The sequence below is a fragment of the Myotis nattereri genome, assembly GCF_964212035.1.
Source record: "Myotis nattereri genome assembly, chromosome: 7".
NCBI classification, from domain to species: Eukaryota; Metazoa; Chordata; class Mammalia; order Chiroptera; family Vespertilionidae; genus Myotis; species Myotis nattereri.
Window position 1 is genome coordinate 46,181,464 of NC_138082.1, and position 22,909 is coordinate 46,204,372.

General features: G+C 41.1%; 1 protein-coding gene across 4 annotated transcripts in view; it reads left to right on the forward strand.

The window, feature by feature from the left end:
• Window positions 1–22,909, forward strand: part of METTL8 (methyltransferase 8, tRNA N3-cytidine) — an 81,676-nt gene that overhangs the window by 15,686 nt on the left and 43,081 nt on the right. For 2 of the 4 annotated variants that reach the window (XM_081095669.1, XM_081095671.1), the window contains exons 2-3: window positions 15,148–15,302; window positions 21,066–22,512. In XM_081095669.1, the coding sequence (XP_080951795.1) occupies window positions 15,160–15,302; window positions 21,066–22,197 (1,275 nt within the window). In that variant the 5' untranslated portion in view covers window positions 15,148–15,159 and the 3' untranslated portion in view covers window positions 22,198–22,512. Of the gene's footprint in view, window positions 1–15,147; window positions 15,303–21,065; window positions 22,513–22,909 lie in introns of those variants that run through there. The other 2 variants (XM_081095670.1, XM_081095672.1) reach the window with 1 other exon arrangement.

Genomic DNA, 22,909 nt, shown 5'->3' on the forward strand with positions numbered 1-22,909 from the left:
ACTATGCTGTGTACTGTGACTTCTCGATTCCCTCACCACTTCTCTCTATTCAGAATACTGCAGAATCTTTAACAGTATGCTGTATACTCAGATGCATCACTTCTGTATTTTATCTGTGCTGCTTGTTGCCAACAAGATCATAAATGTAAACATAGACACTGAAATCTAGCAGTTTACATTTGTTCCTATTGATTTTCTTAGATTATTATTATTACTAGAGGCCCAGTGAACGAATTCGTGCACCCGTGGGGTCCCTCGGCCTAGCCCAGGGGTGGGCAAACTTTTTGACTCGAGGGCCACAATGGGTTCTTAAACTGGACCGGAGGGCCGGAACAAAAGCATGGATGGAGTGTTTGTGTGAACTAATATAAATTCAAAGTAAACATCATTACATAAAAGGGTACGGTCTTTTTTTTCAATAGTTTTATTCATTTCAAATGGGCCGGATCCGGCCCGCGGGCCGTAGTTTGCCCAGGGCTGGCCTAGCCTGTGGGATCGGGCCAAAACCGGCACTCTGGCATCCCCCGAGTGGCCCTGGATTGCAAGAGGTTACAGGCCAGGCCGAGGAACCCCACTGGTGCACAGTCGGCTGGGGAGGGACACAGGAGGTTGGCCAGCCAGGGAGGAACCACAGGAGGGCTCCAGGGCGTGTCTGGTCCATCTCGCTCAGTCCTGATCAGCTGGACCCCAGCAGCAAGCTAACCTACTGGTTGGAGCGTCTGCCCCCTGGTGGTCAGTGCACGGCATAGCAAGCAGTTGAGCGGCCTTAGTATATCATTAGCATATTATGCTTTGATTGGTTGAACGGCTGACCAGACACTTAGTATATTAGGCTTTTATTATATAGGATTATAAAACCACAGTTTAAAAATTTGTTGTGGGCCCTTCCCTGGGGCTCAGTTGGTTGGAGCTTCATCCTGTACACCAAAAGGTGTCAGGTTTGACTCCTGGTCAGGGCACATACCTAGGTTGTGGGTTTGATCCCCAGTCAGGGCACATACGGGTGGTGGCTGATCATTGTTTCTCACATTGATGTTTCTTTCCCTCTTTTCTCACCCTCTTCCCTCCCCCTTTCTCTCTTTAAATTCAACAAACATAACCTCAGGTAAGAATTAAAAAAAAAAAAAATTTTGTCATGGGGCCTTAGTTTGACGAACCTTTTTTTAATAACCCTGTGTCCAGTGGGAGATTGTTCTAGAAGAATAAGGGTTGGAGATCTATTATAATGACCTTCATATTAAAATGAGATGGTGGATAAGAGTCCACATTTTAGCCTTTGTTCAAAATGTTTCTCTTTCATAGGTGTTTATGGCCTTGTGGTTCTTTCTAACCACACTGTAAGAGCCTCTCATTCAAAGCAGGATTTCCTTCTCATTGTTAGTGTTTCTGTTTTTGTTACTAGGTGACATGGGTTAAGAAACTCAAAAGGCCTTCACCACACTATTGTCTGTGTCCATGGGTTATGCATATATGCATACATACAAGTTCTTTAGTTCTTTTCCCACTCTGCCTTCCCTCTGAGATTCAGCAGTCTGTTCCATGCTTCTATGTCTCTGGATTTATTTTGTTCATCAGTTTATTTTTTTCATTATATTCCACAAATGAGTGAGATCATGTGATACTTGTCTTTCTCTGACTGGCTTATTTTGCTTAGCATAATACTGACCAGATCCTTCCATGCTGTCTCAAAGGGTAAGAGATTGTTTTGTTGTTTTGAGCACTTTCCTACTTTCTGGCACTAAAAGATGCTACAAATTTATCTTATATTCCCTCCCCCAGCCCTACAATTAGCCATTTCTCCAAAGTGCCTGGTTACCTTTATTAGTGAATTAGAGGCCCAGTGCACAAATTTGTGCACCAGTGGAGTCCCTCGGCCTGGCCTGCATGATCGGACTGAAACCGGCTCTCTGACATCCCCAATGGGTCGTGGATTGCGAGAGGGCACAGGCCAGGCCACGGGGTCCATGGGAGGGCTTCAGGGCAGTCCATCCCGTTTCGCTCAGTTTAGATCAGCTGGATTCCAGCAGTAAGCTAACCTACTGGTCAGAGCATCTGCCCCCTGGTGGTCATTGCATGTCATAGCAAGCAGTTGAGCAGCCTTAGCATGTCATTAGCATATTACGCTTTGCTTGGTTGAATGTCCAACCAGTCGACCGGACACTTAGCATATTGGGCTTTTATTATACTGGATGATATTAGGAAACAAGATCCAGGTGCTTAGTGTGTGTGTTTTGCAGTGGGGTATGGTTGCTTCTAGGCCCTCTCAGCTGGCAGAGTAAAGGATATATATATATATATATATATATATATATATATATATATTATATTGTTGAGAAACTTGGTTCCCACCATTTGCTCCCAGTTTCTGAGTTGTTTAATTCCAGTATATGTATATATTAGTTTCAGAATTGCCAACCTTTTATCAACTGTAGTACAGTGCTAATTATAGACTCTACTCATTTACAAAGTTATTAGCATATTTTCTAAATTATTTTTTTATTCTCTGACTATAACATGCACTTTCACACCTCTTTTTTCTTTATTTGGGCTAATCCCTCTGCCTGAGATGCCCTGGCTTTCACCCTTCTCTTCTTGGAATATCCCCACTTGTTCTTTTAGATCCAACACAATGTTGTCCCCACTAGGAAGCTTTTCTTAGCCATTATCAATAGACTTATTCATTCCTTTGTGCTCTAGTAGAGCCTTACACCTACCTCTGCTATACGTGTATAGGACTCTGTTTCCATCTCAGTCTTCTTCACTTGATGTTAAGGTTCTTGAGGGGAGGAACCAAATGGATTTGCCCCTGGTTCCCAGGACTTAACAGTAATGGTAATTATTTGTTAGAATCCTCTTGGATGAAAATAACAGAAAACCTAATAGTGGCTAAAATACAGAATTTCTTTTTCTCATCTAGCAGGAAGTCCAGAGGAAGGTGGCACCTCTCTGTAACGCCATCAAGGACCAGGCCCCTTTCCTTCTCTGTACACAGCATCACATCTAAGTTCAGGAAGGAGGCAGGTGTGTCAGGGCCAGGAAACTATCTTCTGACCCCTTTCCCTTTAAGCAAAGGCTTTAGCCAGAACACAGTCACATGTCTCCTCCAGCTGCAAAGTAGCTGAGAGGTGAGTTTTTAGGAAGACCGATCTTTTGAATAAGAACAAAATATTGGAGTTAAGCTCCAAGTAACCGCAAGGCCACAAGAAAATCAGGGATTTGTTTCCTGTTGGATAAAAGGCCAGATGACAGACAGAAGACCAGGCCAAAAAAGACCGTTTAAGACAAGAGGAGAAGAGAGGTGACCCCAATGGGAGCAGCATCTGACTGTTAGAGGTAAAAAGTACAGGTGCATCTAATATACTCTGGCCTCCTACTCGTAATCCTGTAGAAATTCTGTATGGTCTCTGAAACTTTCAGCTTACCTGTTCTCATGTTGAAATTATGCCATTCCTATGAATTTTATTTTTCCTTCTCTGGCCCTTTCTCTGACTGTGTCATTCCTTCTGTGGCGTGGCGGTCAGAATTTTACCCGACAGTCCATGGTTCAGGTTGCCTTGCTTTTTTTGCAAGTCATAACTATTTGTGGTTCTTTAAAATATAATTTACAGTGCTATAATCTCTGTCTACCTAAATCCCACATTCTTTTGAAATTATGGAATTTTCACTTTTCGTTGGAAGTGAAATGTGGACACTTTTATTCCCTAATGTTATATTCATCTATTATGACTTCAATTTTTAATAATATTTCATTTTGTGCCACAACAGCCTTATTGATACGTTAGTCCAAACATGACTAGGTAAATCCTGCAAAAAGGTACAAGCATCTCCTTCACCTAGTTTACTAAGGAACCTTTGCAATGAATAAGAAAGCATAAGTTCCATTAAGAGCAGAACTGCATCAATCTCATTCATGTAAATTTGTAAGAACTGATTACACACAAAGTATGAATGCAACTTAATATCCTTTATCAGCCCATCAAATCTAATTAATGCCTCCAGAAGTTACTGTATAGCACACACAAATGTGAAAAGAAGTGAATGAGTTACAGCAGATTTCATTCTGGTCCAGCATACCGTTTTTAGAGACAACTTCCAGAGTAATTAGAATAGTGTACCCTTCAGATATTTTGGATTGAGGCAGGCTTGAGACGGGTTACATAAAACCCTTAAAGAAATAACCTGTGAATCCCAGTAGCCTTTTTTTGTAAGTGAGTGCAGGGGATGGCCGCCTTTAAGGGTGGTCTTGGAGAGCAAAATACTGAGCATGAGATTCCCATTTTGAAGCTGCAGTGACTGACGTCAAAGTGTTCTGTAAATACTTGCTGTAATTGTTGTTGCTAATAACCTTATTTATACCAAGAAATTATAATCATCGAAAGAAAGATTAAAACAAGATGTACAAGTTGCCTGAACTGTTTACCTCGCAGATAGTCAGTCACCCTGGAGTTCACTGACATTGACAGGGCGAATTGAAGCTTCAGTTTCACCGCAGTGCATTTGATACTTAAGCGTTTCTTACCTGTTGGCTTTCACTGTCCAACACAGTACAACAATAGCACTTTAATTTGCTCTCATTAATGCTAGCCTCTCAGGTAATGTCAGTGCCGCTTTAGCAAGATGATGCTTGTTCCTCTGAATGAAGACTTGTACCAGCTTCCCAGCTGAGAAAAGCTAAACAATTACAAAGGTAAAATCATGACTGTCTCACTAATTTGTTCAGTTGAAAGATGCTCAGAACCCAGGAAATATGGAAGAGGAGTTAACTTTTAAATGGAGGGCAGGGATTTAGTGTATATTTTACGGCAGTTTTCCCCCCGAGATTTCCGTGAGCGAGACAACTGGAAATCCTTGGGGAGCCTTACAAATAGTTTTTGCTCAGAGCCAACCAAGTGCTCCAAGGATAATCATAGATCCACACAACCGGCAGTACTGTTTGCTCTAGTTCTTTGGTGCTGTGCTAATAGCATTGCGATGTGAGAATGCAATCTTAGGATCAAGCTTTAGTGGCAAGGGAAATATGTCCTTCGGTGCCGCTACTCCTCAGCTGTGTAAAAGTAGTCCAGTTGAAAAGAACTGGGTGTTAGAATGTTACATTATTTATGGGAGGCGGGGGTGCTTCGCTTGTACCTTGAAATGTGAGGATTGGAAAGAATAACTGCTCTTCTAAACCTGGGGACTAGTGTCTCGCAGTGAGTGGCATTACTTGCTATTTGATTAAGGCCCAAGAGAAGAAACAGAATCAAGAGAGAGGAAGGGAGAGAAGGAATTCTGGCCTCCTTAAAGTCAGTTACAACAAATTAGCAACCCGGAGCAGACTGGAGAATCAGTTCTGTGATCTTCCTTGCGTGTATAGGGTACAAAAGTGGAACACAAATGGGTGGATTGTATGTATGTGAATAATAAAAATGTTCACACACACAGAAAGTAAAGCCAGAGTGTGGGCTCTCCAGTTAGACTGCTTGGGTCCAAATAGAAGCCCCATCAGTTATTGGATAGGTGACTTGACCATGTTACCTCATCCCATATGGGGGTTTCCTCTGTAACAGGAGTATAAAAATAGTGCCCCTTGGTAGGGAAATAGGAGTTGAATAAGATAATACATGTAAAGTGCTTAGAATAGGGCCTTACATGTGGTAAACATTTTTTTAAATTCTGATTTCCATGAAAAATAAATTGGAATTGGTGCTTTGTTTTCTCAAAGGTATTTTTCAATTTGCAAAATATAGTATGAAGTATTTTCTTTAATAAAATCATCCCTTTTATTTAAAAAGTACATAAAACTGTTATTCTACATAAATAAGATTTGCAATTATTTAAGAAATACTTTCATGTTTGTAACATGAAATATCCTTGTACATATATTTTACCTATTGTGGTAGAGTTTGTTGGCCTAGTAAGGCAGTTGTGTGAGTCATTGTGAAAAGGGCTCCATTTAATGGGAAGCAAAACATCTAGCCCAAATCTAGAGCTAGAGCAGAGATCTCTTCTCCATAAATTGTCCTTCAATACCAAGGGCTGTTCTTTTGTACAAGCACAATGTGGTGGTAATGGTGGGCCCAGCAAACTGCTAAGTATTAAAAGCCATCTTCTCCTTGGCATGTCATACTATATGCAAGACCCTTCATTTTATATGTCTGTTCTTTTCCTTGCATTCTAAAATAGGCACGCTTACTTACCCCTAGAGCTGGCAGGAAGCGTGTCAGCTCTTCATGGCAAACCTCTGTATACTTAATAGCATCATAAATGCTATTTATACAGTGAAGTTGTGTCGCTCCCATGCTCCTAAGAGCTTCTTCAGTTCTTTTCTGGATCTGTTCCTTAGTGATTGCTTTAGCCAACTGACTATTCATGACTGAGTCTTGGCATTGAGATCTCAGAGGGCCGTGGCTCTAAAGTCAAGAGGAAGAAAGTGGAAGCCTATAGGCAAAGTAAGTAGAAGCAATACCACTTGAGTATATGGACTAGAATTTGATATGGCAGAATTAGTTTAAGCTAAGCTAAGTGAAGAATCAGGACCACACACCTTTTCAGCAGCTTTCAACAGTAAATAAAAACCCAAACACCTAACCAGGATTTGTGGAGATCCTTCTTACCTTCATACTTCTCTGCTCTGAACTAGAGTAATTAAAATTAAATACAAGCCTTAGCAATGAAAGCAATATTCAAACATTCATTTCATGCAAAGGTACTGCTTACCTGAGCTATGCTGGCCTTGTACGACAAATTGAGAAGTATCTCTGTTTCCTACGAGTCCGTGTAAGATTGTGTTCTTTCTGCCTTAAATGTTCGATATTCACTGGTGAAACTATCAGGCCTGTGGTTTTTCTTTGTAGGAAGGTTTTGTTGTTTTGTTTTTTATTGTGGTAAAATATACACAAAATTTACCATTTTAATCTTTTTAAAATATATTTCTTTATTGATTTCAGAGAGGAAGGAAGAGGGAGAGAGAGAGAGAGAAACATCAATGATGAGAAAGAATCATTGATTGGCTGCCTCCTGCACGCCCCCCCACTGGGGATGGAGCCTGCAACCCAGGCATGTGCCCTTGGCCAGAACCGAACCCGGGACCCTTCAGTCCATAGGCCGATGCTCTATCCACTGAGCCAAACTGGCTAGGGCCATTTTAATCTTTTTTAAGTGTACAGTTCAGTGACATTCACATTGTTGTACAAACATCACAATCATTCATCTCCAGAACTTCATCTTCCCCAACTAAAGCCTCATACCCCTTAAACACTTAACTCCCATTCTCCTCTCCCTGCCAGCCCCTGACAACTACCGGCTACTTTCTGTCTCCATTTTTTTACTTCTCTAGGCAATTCATGCAAGAGCTATGACATAGCATTTGTGTTTCGGTGATGGACTTTTTTCACTTTGCATAATGTCTTCAGGCTCATCCATGTTGTACCATGTCAGAATGCCTTCTTTTTAAAGACTGAATAATATCCATTTTATGTATATATCACGTTTTGTTTATTCATCTTTCAGTGGCTATTCAGGTTGTTTTTACCTTTTGTTTATGTGAGTAATGCTGCTATAAACATAGTATGCAAACATCTTTTTGAGTCCCTACTTTCACTTCTTTTGGGTATATATCCAGAAGTAGAATTACTGGAATATATTGTAATTCCATGTTTAATATTTTGAGGAATTGCCATACTATTTTCCATAGCAGCTGCACCATTTTATATCCCACTAGCAATGCACAAAGATTCTAATCTCTCCATATCCTTGCCAATATTTATTTTCTTTCTTTCTTTCTTTTTTTTTTTTTTAATAGCCATCCTGCCCTGACCAGTGTGACAGTTGGTTGAGCATCATCTCGTGCACCTAGAGGTCACAGGTTCAATTCCCAGTCAGGACATGTGCCTGGTTTGTGGGCTCAATCCCTAGTAGGGGGCCTGTAGGAGGCAGCCAATCAATGTTTCTCTCTCCATCTCTCTCTAAAATCAATGAAAACATATTTTAAAAAATAATAGTTGTCGCCAAAACCGGTTTGGCTCAGTGGATAGAGCGTCGGCGTGCTGACTGAAAGGTCCCAGGTTTGATACCGGTCAAGGGCATGTACCTGGGTTGCGGGCACATCCCCAGTAGGAGATGTGCAGGAGGCGGCTGATCGATGTTTCTCTCTCATCGATATTTCTAACTCTCTATCTCTCTCCCTTCCTCTCTGTAAAAAATCAATAAAATATATTTAAAAAAAAATAATAGTTGTCATCCTAATGGATGTAATGTTTGTTTTTCTTTAAATTACAAATTTAATTTATTTAATAAATTTAGGGCTGTTTAGATGTTTTCTTGTGCTGTTTTGGTGTGTTGTTATTGGTAAATTTTGTTTTCAAGGCATTTGTCCCATCTAATAAATGGAATAAAATTACTCATAATAGCTCCTAATTAGCTTTTCTACATCTATAGGGTCTGTGGTGAAGTCCCTTTTCATTTCTGTTGTTAGAAATTTGTATTTTCTGAAACAAAGATATTTGAGATAATTCTTGCCAGGGGTTTATTAATCTTTTCAAAGAACCAACTTTTGACTTGGATATTCTGAGTTTTATCCATTTTTCTATTCGATTGATTTCTGCTTGTTATTATTTATGTCTTTCTACTTACTTTGCACCTAATTTACTATTTTTCTGCCTTTTAAACAAATATATGGTTTTATTGATTTTTAGAGAGAGGAAGGGAGAGGGAGAAAGAGATAGAAACATCAGTGATGAGAGAGAATCATCAGTTGGCTGCCTCCTACTGGGGATGGAGCCCACAACCTGGGCCTACCCTGACCCACAATCAAACCATGACCTCCTGGTTCAAGGGTTGATGCTCAACCACTGAGCAACACCAGTCGAGTTGCCTTCTTAAGATTTAAGCGGAGATCATTGATTTAAGATGTTTCTTTCTTTCTAATTTTCCTCTAAACATTGCTTTGGTAACATTACATCCTATAAGATTTCATTATTATTCAGTTAACATATTTTCTTAGTTTGCCTTAACATTTACTAACTCATGTAAATCTTTGACCCATAGGTTATTTAGAAGTTGCTTAATTTCTAAATAGGAATTTTTCTAGATATTATTACGTTTGGATAGAAAAGGAAAAATCAACAATTTGCTTCTGTAAGAGAAGCACTTTAAATGTAAACATATAAATACATTTTTTTAAAAAGATATGTCATGCCGAAACCGGTTTGGCTCAGTGGATAGAACGTCGGCCTGCGGACTGAAGGGTCCCAGGTTCGATTCCGGTCAAGGGCACGTGCCTGGGTTGTGGGCACATCCCCAGTGGGAGATGTGCAGGAGGCAGTTGATCGATGTTTCTCTCTCATCGATGTTTCTAGCTCTCTATCTCTCTCCCTTCCTCTCTGTAAAAAATCAATAAAATATATTTAAAAATAAAAAGCTTAACAACCACTGGCCTAAGATACACCATTAAAAAAAAAAGATATGTCATAAACAACAATGCATAACACAGTTGGTAGGGTTATATTAGTATTAGACAAAGTACAGTTCAAGAAAATTATTATTATCAGAGATAAGGAAATATATTTATTAATAAGTCAGTTCATCAAAAATATTAACATTTAATATTATTATGGTCAGAAAGTATACTCCATATGACTTTAATACTTTGGAATTTATTGAGACTTGTTTTATAGCCTAGGATATATGGTCTCTTTTTAGGGTCTACCTTGGCAAATGTTCCATGTTCACTTGAAAAGAACGTGTATTCTGCTGTTATTAGATACATTGTTCTTTCTATAAGTGTCATTTAAAGTAAGTTGATAATCCTCAAATCTTTTCTATCTTTATTGATTTTTTGATAGTTTATTTCTTAGTGTTGTTCTATTTATTGCTAAGAGAGGGATATTAAAATCTCCACGTATTACTGTGATTTTGTTAATTTCTTCTTTTAAAAAATTGTGTTCATTTTTGCTTCATGTATTTTAAAGCTTTGTTATTATGTACATGCACATTTAGGATTGTTATCTCTTGATGAATTGGTTCGTCGTTATTAAATGTCCCATTTTAGCTCTGAAATAGTCTTTTTAAAAAGCCTACTTTGTCTATTAATATAGCATTACCAGTAGTTCTCATGCAGTATTTGCATGGTAGCTCTTTTTAATATTGTAATATATTTGTATTTTTAATTATTTATTTATTTTTTATTATTATTTTTTTTTAAATTAAATCTTTATTGTTCAGATTATTAAATTTGTTCCTCTTTTTTTCCCCCCCATAACTCCCCTCCTCCCAGTTCCCGCCCCACCCTCCGCCCTCACTCCCCACCCACTGTCCTCATCCATAGGTGCACGATTTTTGTCCAGTCTCTTCCCGCATCTCCCACACCCCTTTCCCCCCCAAGAATAGCCAGTCCATTCCCTTTCTATGTCCCTGATTCTATTATAATCAACAGTTCATTCTGTTCATCAGATTATTTATTCACTTGATTCTTAGATTCACTTGTTGATAGATGCATATTTGTTGTTCATAATTTGTATCTTTACCTTTTTCTTCCTCTTCCTCTTCTTAAAGGATACCTTTCAGCATTTCATATAATCCTGGTTTGGTGGTGATGAACTCCTTTAGCTTTTCCTTATCTGTGAAGCTCTTTATCTGACCTTCAATTCTGAATGATAGCTTTGCTGGATAAAGTAATCTTGGTTGTAGGTTCTTGGTATTCATCACTTTGAATATTTCTTGCCACTCCCTTCTGGCCTGCAAAGTTTCTGTTGAGAAATCCGCTGACAGTCATATGGGTATTCCCTTGTAGGTAACTGAGTTTCTTTCTCTTGCTGTTTTTAAGATTCTCTCTTTATCTTTTGCTCTTGGCATTTTAATTATGATGTGTCTTGGTGTGGTCCTCTTTGGATTCCTTTTGTTTGGGGTTCTCCGCGCTTCTTGGACCTGTAAGTCCATTTCTTTCACCAGGTGAGGGAAGTTTTCTGTCATTATTTCTTCAAATAGGTTTTCAATATCTTGCTCTCTCTCATCTTCTGGCACCCCTATAATTCTGATGTCGGTACGCTTGAAGCTGTCCCAGAGGCTCCTTACACTATCCTCGCATTTTTGGATTCTTTTTTCATTTTGCTTTTCCGGTTGGGTGTTTTTTGCTTCCTCGCATTTCAAATCATTGACTTGATTCTTGCGCTCCTCTGGTCTGCTGTCGGGAGTCTGTATATTATTCGTTATTTCAGTCCGTGTATGCTTAATTTCTAGGTGGTTCCCCAATATAACATCGAGGGTCTCATTAGTTTTCTTGTAGATCTCATTAAGTTTATCGGCGGCTTCTAAACAGTTCTTGAGAGACCTTAAAAGTGTGGTTCTGAACTCTAGATCTTCCATTGACAATTTTGTCCTGTTTCTTTGTCTCCGCATTTTGTTATGCTTCCTTGGGGCACCCCCTAGTGGTCTTTGTGCGCAGTCTTATAGTTAAACCTTGATTGTTGTAGCTAATACCAGGGAGGGTTTGACCTCCAGGCCAAGTGGCTATGAGAATCAGCTGTGTCTGCAGTGAGAGAACTTCTGTCCTCTAAGGAGGTGCTAATCTAGCCTTTGCCTGAGGCTATCCGGCAAATGCCTCTGTGCAGGGCTTGGGCGGGGCGGGTCGCACAGGATCAATAGGGTGGGCCGGAGAGAGCAGTTATGGCAGCTCTCAGTCCTGTCCCCAGGGGCTCTGCCTCTCTGAGTCCCAGCACCCGCTGCAAACCTCGGAGAGAAAGCTGCACTCTCTCTGACCGAAGCCAGACAGTCCCACTTCTCCCGTTTGAGTCTGGGTCCCTAAAGACTCGCCCGGATCTGGAGCTCAGAGTCTGCGACTCCCTCCCGATTGAAAACGCCAACCGCGCCCTCCGCCGCCAGCCCGCTCTGCGCACTCCGCACCTCAGAATTTGACTTCAGCACTGCGCCTCCTCTGAGTGTCCGTATGCGTTTCTCTTTCCTCCTAGTTGTAGGACTTCCACTCAGCCAGCGTTCCTGTGGTTCTGGGTGATGCCCCTTCTGTTTTTTGGTTTCACTTTTGAAGTAGTTGTTCAAAGCAGCAAACTCCGGCGTTAACCTATGCCGCCATCTTGGTTCTCCATATTTGTATTTTTATATTTAAAGTGTTCCTCTTATAGACAGTATATAGTGGGGTCTTGCTTTTTCTTACAAATTGACAATCTATGTATTTTCATTGGAATTCATTTATATTGAATGTAAGATATGGTTGGGTTTATATATGCCTCCTTGGTCTTTGATTACTAATTGTCCCATCTGTTTTTTATTTCCTCTGTTCTTCCTTCTTTCCAGTGAATGGAATATTTTTAGCTGTACCTCTTTGAGTTATTTCAAATAAAAATACTACTTACCCATACAGTTTCATTTTGCAAATAATACCTTAATTAATCCTGTTTCCAAATTAGGGTATGCTAAGAGTTAAAAGTGGGTACATAAAGAGAGTGCAACACTCTGGTAGCAGAAACCATCTTTCTCCACTGGAATTCTGGCTAACCCTGCTCTTCTCTTTTTTCCCCCCATCACAAAATAGAACCGTGGCCTAGTAAACATAAAGCTATCATGATAGTCATATCATGAAGCACATATTTCTCTATCACTACAGTCAGTGTAACTGGATAGCTGCCTGTGCACTGTCATACTCTTCTGTCACTTCCTTCTTCCACACCGTAAGGATCTTAGGAGCTACCCTGGAAAATATGAAGAACTTCCTTCTAATTAAATTGATATCAGACAAGTATCATTTTTGGGTAATCAGTCAAACAATTCACAAGCAGCTTGGTGCTGTCCTTTGACGCTTGCAGTTTACTGGAGAAGGCATTTGTGTATTTATGATATTTCTTATACAAATTTATATGTTTATATAATAAAAATATAAAGAGCAAAGCTATGACTGTTACAGATAGTAAAAATAAATAAAGATGCTTTTTTTGTTAATTAGAAAGACAGCTGCCTAAGCAGGACAAATTGCCACACACTTAGGTCCTGGCCACACTGTATACTCTCTACAGGCTGGCAGCCTGCAAGGCACACACATCTCTGACATTTTCCTGAATTGCCTAATATCCAATCTGCTGATGACTTTTTGTCTCCAACTGTGTATAGAGGTTCTTAGTCATTTATAGTGAGAGAAACTCATATATTATTTTTCTCTCTCTTCCGCTTCTATATGTAGACAGACATAGGTAAGTGTCACATGATTATTTGAAGGATTGAAATTTCATTTTGATTTGGGTGGAATACGTTTACATCATTTTACACTTTTGAGTATGAATTGCCTCTCTAGGTGTAATCACTTTCTACTTTTCAGCATAGAGATTTCATGAGTAGTATTCAGTGCAGAAAGAGAGCTCTAAAAATAATTGTGCAAGTAGGGTTTTGCTAGTCTTACGTGGCACACTGGCAGGAGAAAAGAACAAAGGCATATCGGAGGAAAGGTAGTGGCAGCAGAGCATTTAACTTCATTGCTTCAACCAAGGAGCTTGCATTCAGTGGAGAAGGAAAAGCAAACAAAACACAGGAGATCGGCACTAGCTATTGAATGTTTTATTTCTCGTCACTGTTCGTCACATGTGAATAGAACCATTACAGTCTTTTTGGTGTGTATAACTAAGCTTTTTTTTTTTTTTTCATATGGAAAATCTTGAATTTTATGTTCAAAAACACAATGAGATGTTTTTGACATTCTGCAGTTCATTTTGAAATTCACGGTCTTAAAAACCCATTGACTTTCAATATGGTGGTAAAGGGTGTACAGTACATGTCATTTTTATGCTTAATAGCACCTTGGATAGTCTCTAGTGCATATTGTGTACACACACCTTATAGAATCTGTTTCTACCTGACAGCTTACAGCATTAGGCTGAATGTCGTGGTGCACAACTGAATGGGAGTGAAATGTCGAGCTGTATTACAATGGATTCTTACTGGAAAAAGAGATCTTTAGAGCTTCTTTTTTAGACTTTTCTATAAACATTTTAAACTGACATATTTGCCAATACGTAACTAAGATGACATACTAATTAAATGTTTATATTATTCTTCCAGAAATGGGGATGGATTTGGCTAGACAACTGATGAACTAGAATTAAAACATGTGTTTTGTATAGGGAAACCAATTTTGCAAATGTATTATTGACTATTTTTAAAAAAATGTATTTTTATTGATTTCAGAGAGGAAGGGAGAGGGAGAGAGAGATAGAAACGTCAGTGATGAGAGAGAATCATTGACTGGCTGCCTCCTGCATGCCCCACACTAGGGATCAAGCCCGCAACCCCAGGCATATGCCCTGACTGGGAATCGAACCATGATCTCCTGGTTCATAGGTCGAAGCTCAACCACTGAGCCATGCCTGACTTGACTATTCTTAAAAGTATATGTATACAGGGTTGTTAGAGTTAAGAATGCCTGGGATCATATCTTAATATAATATGTCCTTATTTATTTGACTAATTTTCATATTATTTAACTCAGCCCAGGGAATGAGACAATAGGTTTGTTTTCTTATTCTACTACTATACTTGGGGTTTTAGTCTAGTGGTCACAAAATTTCTAGAAATATGTTTTCCTAGAATTCTAACACAAGAATAATAAAATCACTTAAAACCTTTTAGTACTCAAAATCCAGATTCTGGGTTTACATGCTTTGGCCACATGCTAAAAATTAAGTAAGCAAATGCCAAACAAGGCAAAGTTGGTTAAGGCTGTGACTTATAGGATTGTCAGCCAGTGTCGAACACTAAATACTCTTTTTCCTTCTCTTAGCCTGAAAATACTTGAGAAAAAAACTATCATGTCCATCTTTCATTTAAAGTTATTCAGTTTGCCCAGCCAGTGTGGCTTAGTGGTTGAGCATCAACCTATGAACCAGGAAGTCATGGTTCGATTCCCAGTCAAGGCATATACCTGGGTTGCAGGCTTGATCCCCAAGTAGGGGGCATGCAGGAGGCAGCTGACCAATGATTCTTTCTCATCATTGATGTTTCTATCTCTCTCTCCCTCTCTCTTCCTCTCTGAAATCAATAAAAATATATTAAAGTTATTTAGTTTTCATGTCCTTTCACAGGTTGTAAACCTTTTGGACCAATTTTTGGCTATTAGATAAACAGTACACTGTTTAATCCATATTGACTGATTAATTGTTTGTAATTTTTTAGGTACTAATTAGGATGAATGGGATTTGGAGAAATTCGATTTCCTGTCTAAGGATAAGAAATGTGCCACACAGATACCAAAGTGGTTATCACCCAGCAGTCCCTCTGGGATCAAGGATTCTAACTGACCCAGCCAAAGTTTTTGAGCACAACATGTGGTGAGTTATCTGCTTACTAGGTCTGATATTATGTATGTATATTAAACATCAACAGTGATACTATTTTCATTTAGTGCCAAGAAAGGATTTTTAATGCTGATCACTTATGTGGTTGAGGCTCACTGATCTTAATTTAACACGTTAAGCTCCATGTCAGTCACTGGTGACTGACGCTATACTTTCTGTCCGGACCGGTCAGTCACTGGTGCTGCCCGCATATTGGTGAAATCGGATATCCCGGGCTAAACGGAAAGGAAGACAAAACGGGCTGGGCACTTACATGTTAAGAGTTGCCAGTTCTAATTTCTTTGCAAATGGAATTAGAAAAGTGAAACTTGCCCATGCTTTCCTCGGCTTTGGGGTTCTTGCAGGCCCTCCCTGCTCACCCTGATCCTGATTTGCTGGTGTTATCACTCTAGGCCTCTTTTCTAGGTAGCATCTTCCTCCTGCCCCACAGACCCTTCTTCTTTGCAAGTACTTGTCAGTCAACAAATGTATATTCACTACTTGCTGCTTACTAGACACTCAGAAGAACACGCTGGTGTGACTCTACTCCATGCTCTCAGGAAATCTACCCTCTATTTGGAAAGAGATATTTATAGAAATTTGTATAATTAGCAATACAAGGCAGCAAATTATAAGGGGCCAGCATGTTCTTACAAGGCATATTGATATATGCCTTGTAAGAACAACTCAGCAATGCAAAATCACTTCTGTTTTAGCATAGTCTGAAGGTTTCTTTTTTTCTCTTTTAACTTCAGCTTCATTGAAGTATAATTGACATATAAAGGAAGATTTATTTAAGTGGGGAAAGTGAGATTAGAAGTATTTATTCCGTCTCCAGTACCTACTATAGCAGTGGTTCTCAACCTTCTGGCCCTTTAAATACAGTTCCTCATGTTGTGACCCAACCATAAAATTATTTTCGTTGCTATTTCATAACTGTAATGTTGCTACTGTTATGAATCGTAATGTAAATATCTGATATGCAGGATGGTCTTAGGCGACCCCTGTGAAAGGGTCGTTCGACCACCAAAGGGGTCGCAACCCACAGGTTGAGAACCGCTGCCGCTGTGCTATAGTGTCTGACACATAAATATTTGTGGGCTCTAGCCGATTTGGATCAGTGGGTACAGCGTCAGCCCACAGATTGAGGGTCCCGGGTTTGATTCCAGTCAAGGGGACGTACCTCAGTTGTAGGCTCGATCCCCAGGCTTGGTTGGGGCTCATGTGTGAGGCAACCAATTGTTGTGTCTCTCTCACATCAATGTTTCTCTCTCTGTGTCTGTCCCCCTCCCACTCTCTCTAAAAAAAAAAATCAATGAAAAAATATCCTCAGGTGAGGATTAAAAGTAAATAAGTATTTGTGGAATAATGACCTGGATAGGTAAAACTGAAGTAAGGGCATTCTAAGTGGGTAGAAAGTCATAAAACACAGAGATAAGGACATATAAGGCATAATCAGGAGACAGTGAACAGGATAGTTTGCCAAAATAAAGGCTCTTCTAGGAGTTTGGTGAACGGTAAGATGGAATGATCTAGTCCAGTTATAGGGGTGGGAGCAAGATTGTGCATGGTCCTGAATTCAGAGTTGAGGTATAAGGCATGATAGAGCCACTGAAGAGAAATTGCTTTTTACCTAGTTTAGTAAATATATGTATTTTGTAACAGCATGCAGGACAGAACAGCAGGTAGAACGACAAGCAGGAAGGGGCCAGTGAGAGAAAATTTTCGAAGGAAAAATAACTAAAACTTGGTGCTTTTGTAGAATAAAGGAAAAGGAGGCATTTGACTGAAATTTTGATCCTAGCTGACTAATAGAAATAGGAAAATCAAGAGGTAAATTGATTTTTTTTAATTTGGAAGAAAATGGTGAATTTAGGTTTAGGTGTTTTGAATAGGCTTTGGGAGCAGAACATTCTGGGGAAAATGTCCTGAACACAGGCTCTGCCACTCGGAAGAGAGGAAGGGACCAGGATTAAAGATGTGAAGTTGCATGATATCTACAGACAAAATTGTTTTCTGACTACCTTCGGGAACAAGGTCTCTAGGACTAGGAAAATGATTTGTGGATTTTTTATATTGTTATTGCAACAACATAAATTTTTAAAGGAAGTAGGTTGAGGAGAAACAACAAGATGGCGGTGTAGGTAAATGCAGTACTCACATCCTCCCACAACCACATCAAAATTACAGCTAAAATACAGAAGAACCATCATTCAAAACTGCCTAAAATCTGGCTGAATAGAAAACCTACAACTAGAGAATTAAAGAAGAAAGCATATTGAGATTGGTCGGAGGGGCAAAGGCATAAAACGGGCTGGTCTGACACCCATGTGTGGTGTTTTTAATTGAGAGGGATATCTTGGCTGAGGAGGCTTCCCGTGAAGAGCAAGTGAAGACCAGGCCTCCAGAGCTGGGAAGAGAAGTCCCTGTAACTTCAGGCTATAAAACCAGTGGGGATTGTGGCTGAGTGACACAGAGGCTGCTGGAGTCCCAGGCAATTCCTCTTAAAGGGCCGGTACATGGACTTATTCAGACTCACTCCCTTGGAGCTCCAGTACTGGGACAGCAGTTTGAAAGGATCTAGGGCAGCCGTGGGCAAACTATGGCCCGCGGGCCGGATCTGGCCCGTTTGAAATGAATAAAACTAAAAAAAGAAAAAAGACCGTACCCTTTTATGTAATGATGTTTACTTTGAATTTATATTAGTTCACACAAACACTCCATCCATGCTTTTGTTCCGGCCCTCCGGTCCAGTTTAAGAACGCATTGTGGCCCTCGAGTCAAAAAGTTTGCCTACCCCTGATCTAGGGCCATATGGGAAGGAACTAAATTGTCATCAGGGCAGGAATTGCAGGGGCAGTTGTCTCCTAGACAAAAGTGCTGGCAGAAGTCATTGTTCCTCTGCTAAGATCTCCCCCCACACAGAGCTCACTGGCAGGTACCATAGCTGAGTCTTAATCAACCTGGCCCATTCTGTTTGCCCAGCCCTGAGATCTCACCCCACCTAATTTGCAGCCTCACCCTAGCTGTTTGCAGTGGCTTTTCCATATGTCCTGGCTCAGGCTTCAGACTTTCCTAAAATTTCTCAAACAAGGAGCAGCTGGACTCAGGGTGCCCCATAATTCTTGATAAGTGACCCCAGGCTCGGCACTAGTAGCAGCTTGCCAAGGTTCACAGCTTGGCCTCTCCTAGGTACCTCCAAGGCCAACACAAGTAGCAGCCATCTGCAGATCGTTCTATAGCTCCTGCTGGGTGGGTGGCCCAGGCAGGGCAAAGACAGTGGCAGACTTTGCACCTTTTGAGAGGCCTCAGAGCCAGTGCATCTGGTGGACAACTTCAGATCACGCCACATTACAACTCTACCATATCCATGAGTGGCATACTCAAGGGGCGGACCCAGTGAGCACCAAAACCCCACTGAAGCAAGTCCTGTTCTGTAGGGGTGTCTCCTGCACAGCAGCTCTTCTGCTGTAGTCACAGCTGGCCCTCACAGCCAATTGCCCTGGGGGTCAATTCCTCCTAGTGATGCCAACAGCAATCAAGCCTCAACTACAACAGGTCATTGCACACAGCCCACATAGGAGCCACACCTAGAGTACCCAGTTCAGGTGACTGGCGAGGTTGAGCAACTGGGCCCTATAGGACACTTACTACACAAGGCCACTCTACCAATTCCAAGAAACATAGCAGCTCTACCTAATACATAGAAACAAACACAGGGATGCAGCCTAAACACAGAGGCAAAGAAACATATCACAAATGAAAGAACAGGAGAAATTTCCAGAAAAAAAGAACTAAATGAAATGGAAACAAGCAAGCTACTGGATATTGAGTTCAAAACAGTGGTTATAAGGAGGCTCAAGGAACTTAATGAGAACTTCAAGGAACTTAGAATGTCGACAACATAAAAAAGGATCAGTCAGAAATGAACAATATACTTACTGAGATGAAGAATAATTTACAGGGAATCAACAGTAAAGTAGAGGATGCTGTGACTCAAATCAGCGATTTGGAATATGAGGAAGCAAAAAACACCCACTCAAAAGAGCAAAAAGAAAAAAGAATCCAAAAATATGAAAATAGTGTAAGGAGCCTCTGGGACAACGTCAAGCGTACCAACATTCACATCTGGGGTGCTGAAAGAAGAAATAGAGAAAGAAATTGAAAACCTACTTCAAGAAACAATGACAGAAAACTTCCCCTACCTGGTGACAGAAACAAGTCCAGGAAGTACAGAGAGTCCCAAACAGGAGGAACACAAATAGGCCCACACCAGGACACATCATAAAATGCCAAGGGTTAAAGACAAAGAGAGAATCTTAAAAGCAGCAAAAGAAAAGCAGTTAGTTGTCCCAGTGGCTCCTTATACCTTCCTCATGTTTTTTCTTTTTTTTCTCTTTTTTGCTCCCTTGTAGAAGGGAGTGCCCATACAGCTGTCAGCTGATTTCTCAACAGAAACTTTGTAGGCCAGAGGGAGTGGCAAAAAATATTCAAAGTGATAAAAAGCAAGGGCCTAAAACCAAGGTTACTCTACCCAGCAAAGCTATCATTTAGAATAGAAGGTCAGGAAAAGAACTTCACAGACAAGAAAAAGCTAAAGGAGTTCATCACTACCAAACCATGAAATATTGAAGAGTCTTCTTGAAGGAGAAGGAAAAGGAGAAGGAGAAGAATATGAACAAAAAATGGCAATAAATACATATCTATCAACAATTGAATCTAAAAAATCAAAATCCTACATAATAAAAGGGTAATATGCAAATTGACCTTAACAGCAGAACGACTGGGAATGACTGGTCACTATGACACACACTGACCACCAGGGGGCAGACGCTCAACGCAGGAGCTGCCCACTGGTGGTCAGTGCACTCCCACACGGGGAGCTCTGCTCAGCCACAAGCCAGGCTGACAGCTGCCAGTACAGCAGTGGTGGTGGGAGCCTCTCCCACCTCCTCAGCCGCGCTAAGGATGTCCAACTGCAGCTTAGGCCTGCTCCCTGCTGGCAAGTGGACATCCCCTGAGGGCTCCCGGGCTGCCAGAGGGATGTCTGACTGCCAGCTTAGGCCCAATCCCCTGGGGAGCAGGCCTAAGCTAGGAGGTGGTCATCCCCCGAGGGGTCCCAGACTGCGAGAGGGCACAGGCCAGGCTGAGGGACCCCCCCCCCCCCCCGACCCCGAGTGCACCAATTTTTGTGCACCGGGCCTCTACTAAATGAATAAGTAACCTAATGAACAAGATAAACTGATGAATAAAATAGAGTCAGAGATGTGGAAACATGGAACAGAATTTCAGTGGGGTGGGTGGGAAGAAATCAACCAAAGACCATATCTTCATATATGCATTACCCATGGACACAGACTATAGGGTGGTAAAGGCCTCAGGTGGGGCAGGATCCGAGTGGAGGAGAGCAATGGGGGAAAAAAGAGGGGGACATCTGTAATACGCTCAACAATAAAGATTTTAAAAAGAATTATTAACCATTTAAAAAAATAACAAAAATAAACAAAGTAGGTTGATCATTTATTAATTAGCCCTCTATTATACAAATGGTAGCCACTAGCCACATGTGGTTATTGAGCGCTTGAAACCTGGTTAGTCTGAATTGAGATTTGCTGTAACATGTTGAAGACTTAATACAAAAAAGGTAAAATATATCATTTGTTAATTTTTATATTGAATTATATGTTAAAATGATATCATTTTGGATATATTGAATTAAATATGATATATTTTTAAAATTAATTTCACTCTTGACAGTACCACCCAGGGACCGAAGAGCAAGAGTGCCCTGTTGAAGCGACTGCTACCATTCAGATTACTCTTATTCCTGCAGCTGCCTCTGCTGGGGATGGGGCTGACCCCCACAGTCCTCACACCCAATGGGAATGAAGCTCATTTACTCCTGACATCTCCACCCGCTGGAGCCCTCAGTGTTTCCACCCTGCCCCTCCCAGAGGTCCAGTGTTTTGTATTCAATGTGGAGTACATGAATTGCACTTGGGACAGCAGCTCTGAGCCTCGGCCCACCAACCTGACTCTGCACTATTGGTACGGGAACTCTGGTCATGACAAAGTCCAGGAGTGTGGCCACTATCTATACTCTTCAGAGATCACTTCTGGCTGCTGGTTGGGAAAAGAGGAGATCCATCTCTACCAAACGTTTGTTGTCCAGCTCCAGGACCCACAGGAACTTGGGAGGAAGACCAAAAAGAGGCTAAAACTGGCGGATCTGGTGATTCCCTGGGCTCCAGAGAACCTAACACTTCACAACCTGAGTGAATCTCAGCTAGAACTGAGGTGGAGCAGCAGATACTCTGTGGGCCACTGTTTGGAGCACCTGGTGCAGTACCGGAGTGACCAGGACCGCAGCTGGATTGAGCAGTCAGTGGGCCACAGATGTAGCTTCTCTTTGCCGAGTGTGGATGGGCAGAAACTCTACACGTTTCGTGTTCGGAGTCGCTATAACCCACTCTGTGGAAGTGCTCAGCATTGGAGTGAATGGAGCCACCCGATCCACTGGGGCAGCCATACTCCAAAGAAGCCCATTGTGCCCCCATCACTGTTTGCACTGGAAGCCGTGCTCATCCCCCTTGGCTCTATGGGATTGATTGTTAGTCTCATCTTTGTGTATTGCTGGCTAGAAAGGACCGTACCCCGAGTTCCTACCCTCAAGAGCCTGGAGGATCTGGTTATCAAATACCATGGGAACTTTTCGGCCTGGAGTGGTGTGTCTAAGGAACTGGTGGAGAGCCTGCAGCCAGACTACAGTGAAAGGCTCTGCCACATCAGTGAGATTCCCCCAAAAGGAGATGCTCTAGAGGAGAGGCCTGGGGGTTCCCCTTGCAGCCAGCATAGCTCCTCCTGGACTCCCCCATCTTACACCCTATAACCTGAAACCTGAGCCCTGATACCCTGACAGAACCCCAGGGTCCTGTAGCCCTAAATTGTACTACCCCTTCTCCAGCCAGCCTGGGCCCAATGCTCCCCTCACCCCAACTGTGGCTGATTTTGAATTGTGTGCCCCCTATTACTGCTTCCTCATTCAATATCTCCTCCTTAAGAATTGCCCCTTTGTCCTGTACATGTTTGTCATCTCCCTCAATCCAACCTTTCCTCTTCCTAGAATGCTTTCTCCCTCCCTCCCAACTTCTTTCCATCTACCCTTCCATTGTTCCCGAATCAATGAGAAATAGTTTCTGTTGATAATAAAAATAAATAAATAAATAAAATAAAATAAAATTAATTTCTTTTTAACTTTTTTAAAATGTGTCTACTAGAAAATTATAAATTACATTTGTGGCTAATGTTATACTCTTGGACAGTTGCTGAATTAAAACCATTTTGAGCACCATCACCAATATGGACAGTTGTGTCTTGTGAGATTATTGCTAGGCAATTAAACTCCTAGGAGATCTTTTGGTCCTAGGCAAGCTTCTCCTTTACCAGTTCTTTTCCTCCTTTAGACGAGTGACTTAGCTGTATATGTTCTCTTTTTCCATCTGCTGCCCCAGCTCTTTCTGCGCAAGATTCCTGCCTACTCATTTAAGCTCTATTCTTTCATAGGCTGTCCAGGAAACAAGGGTCAACTGGTCCAGTGGCTA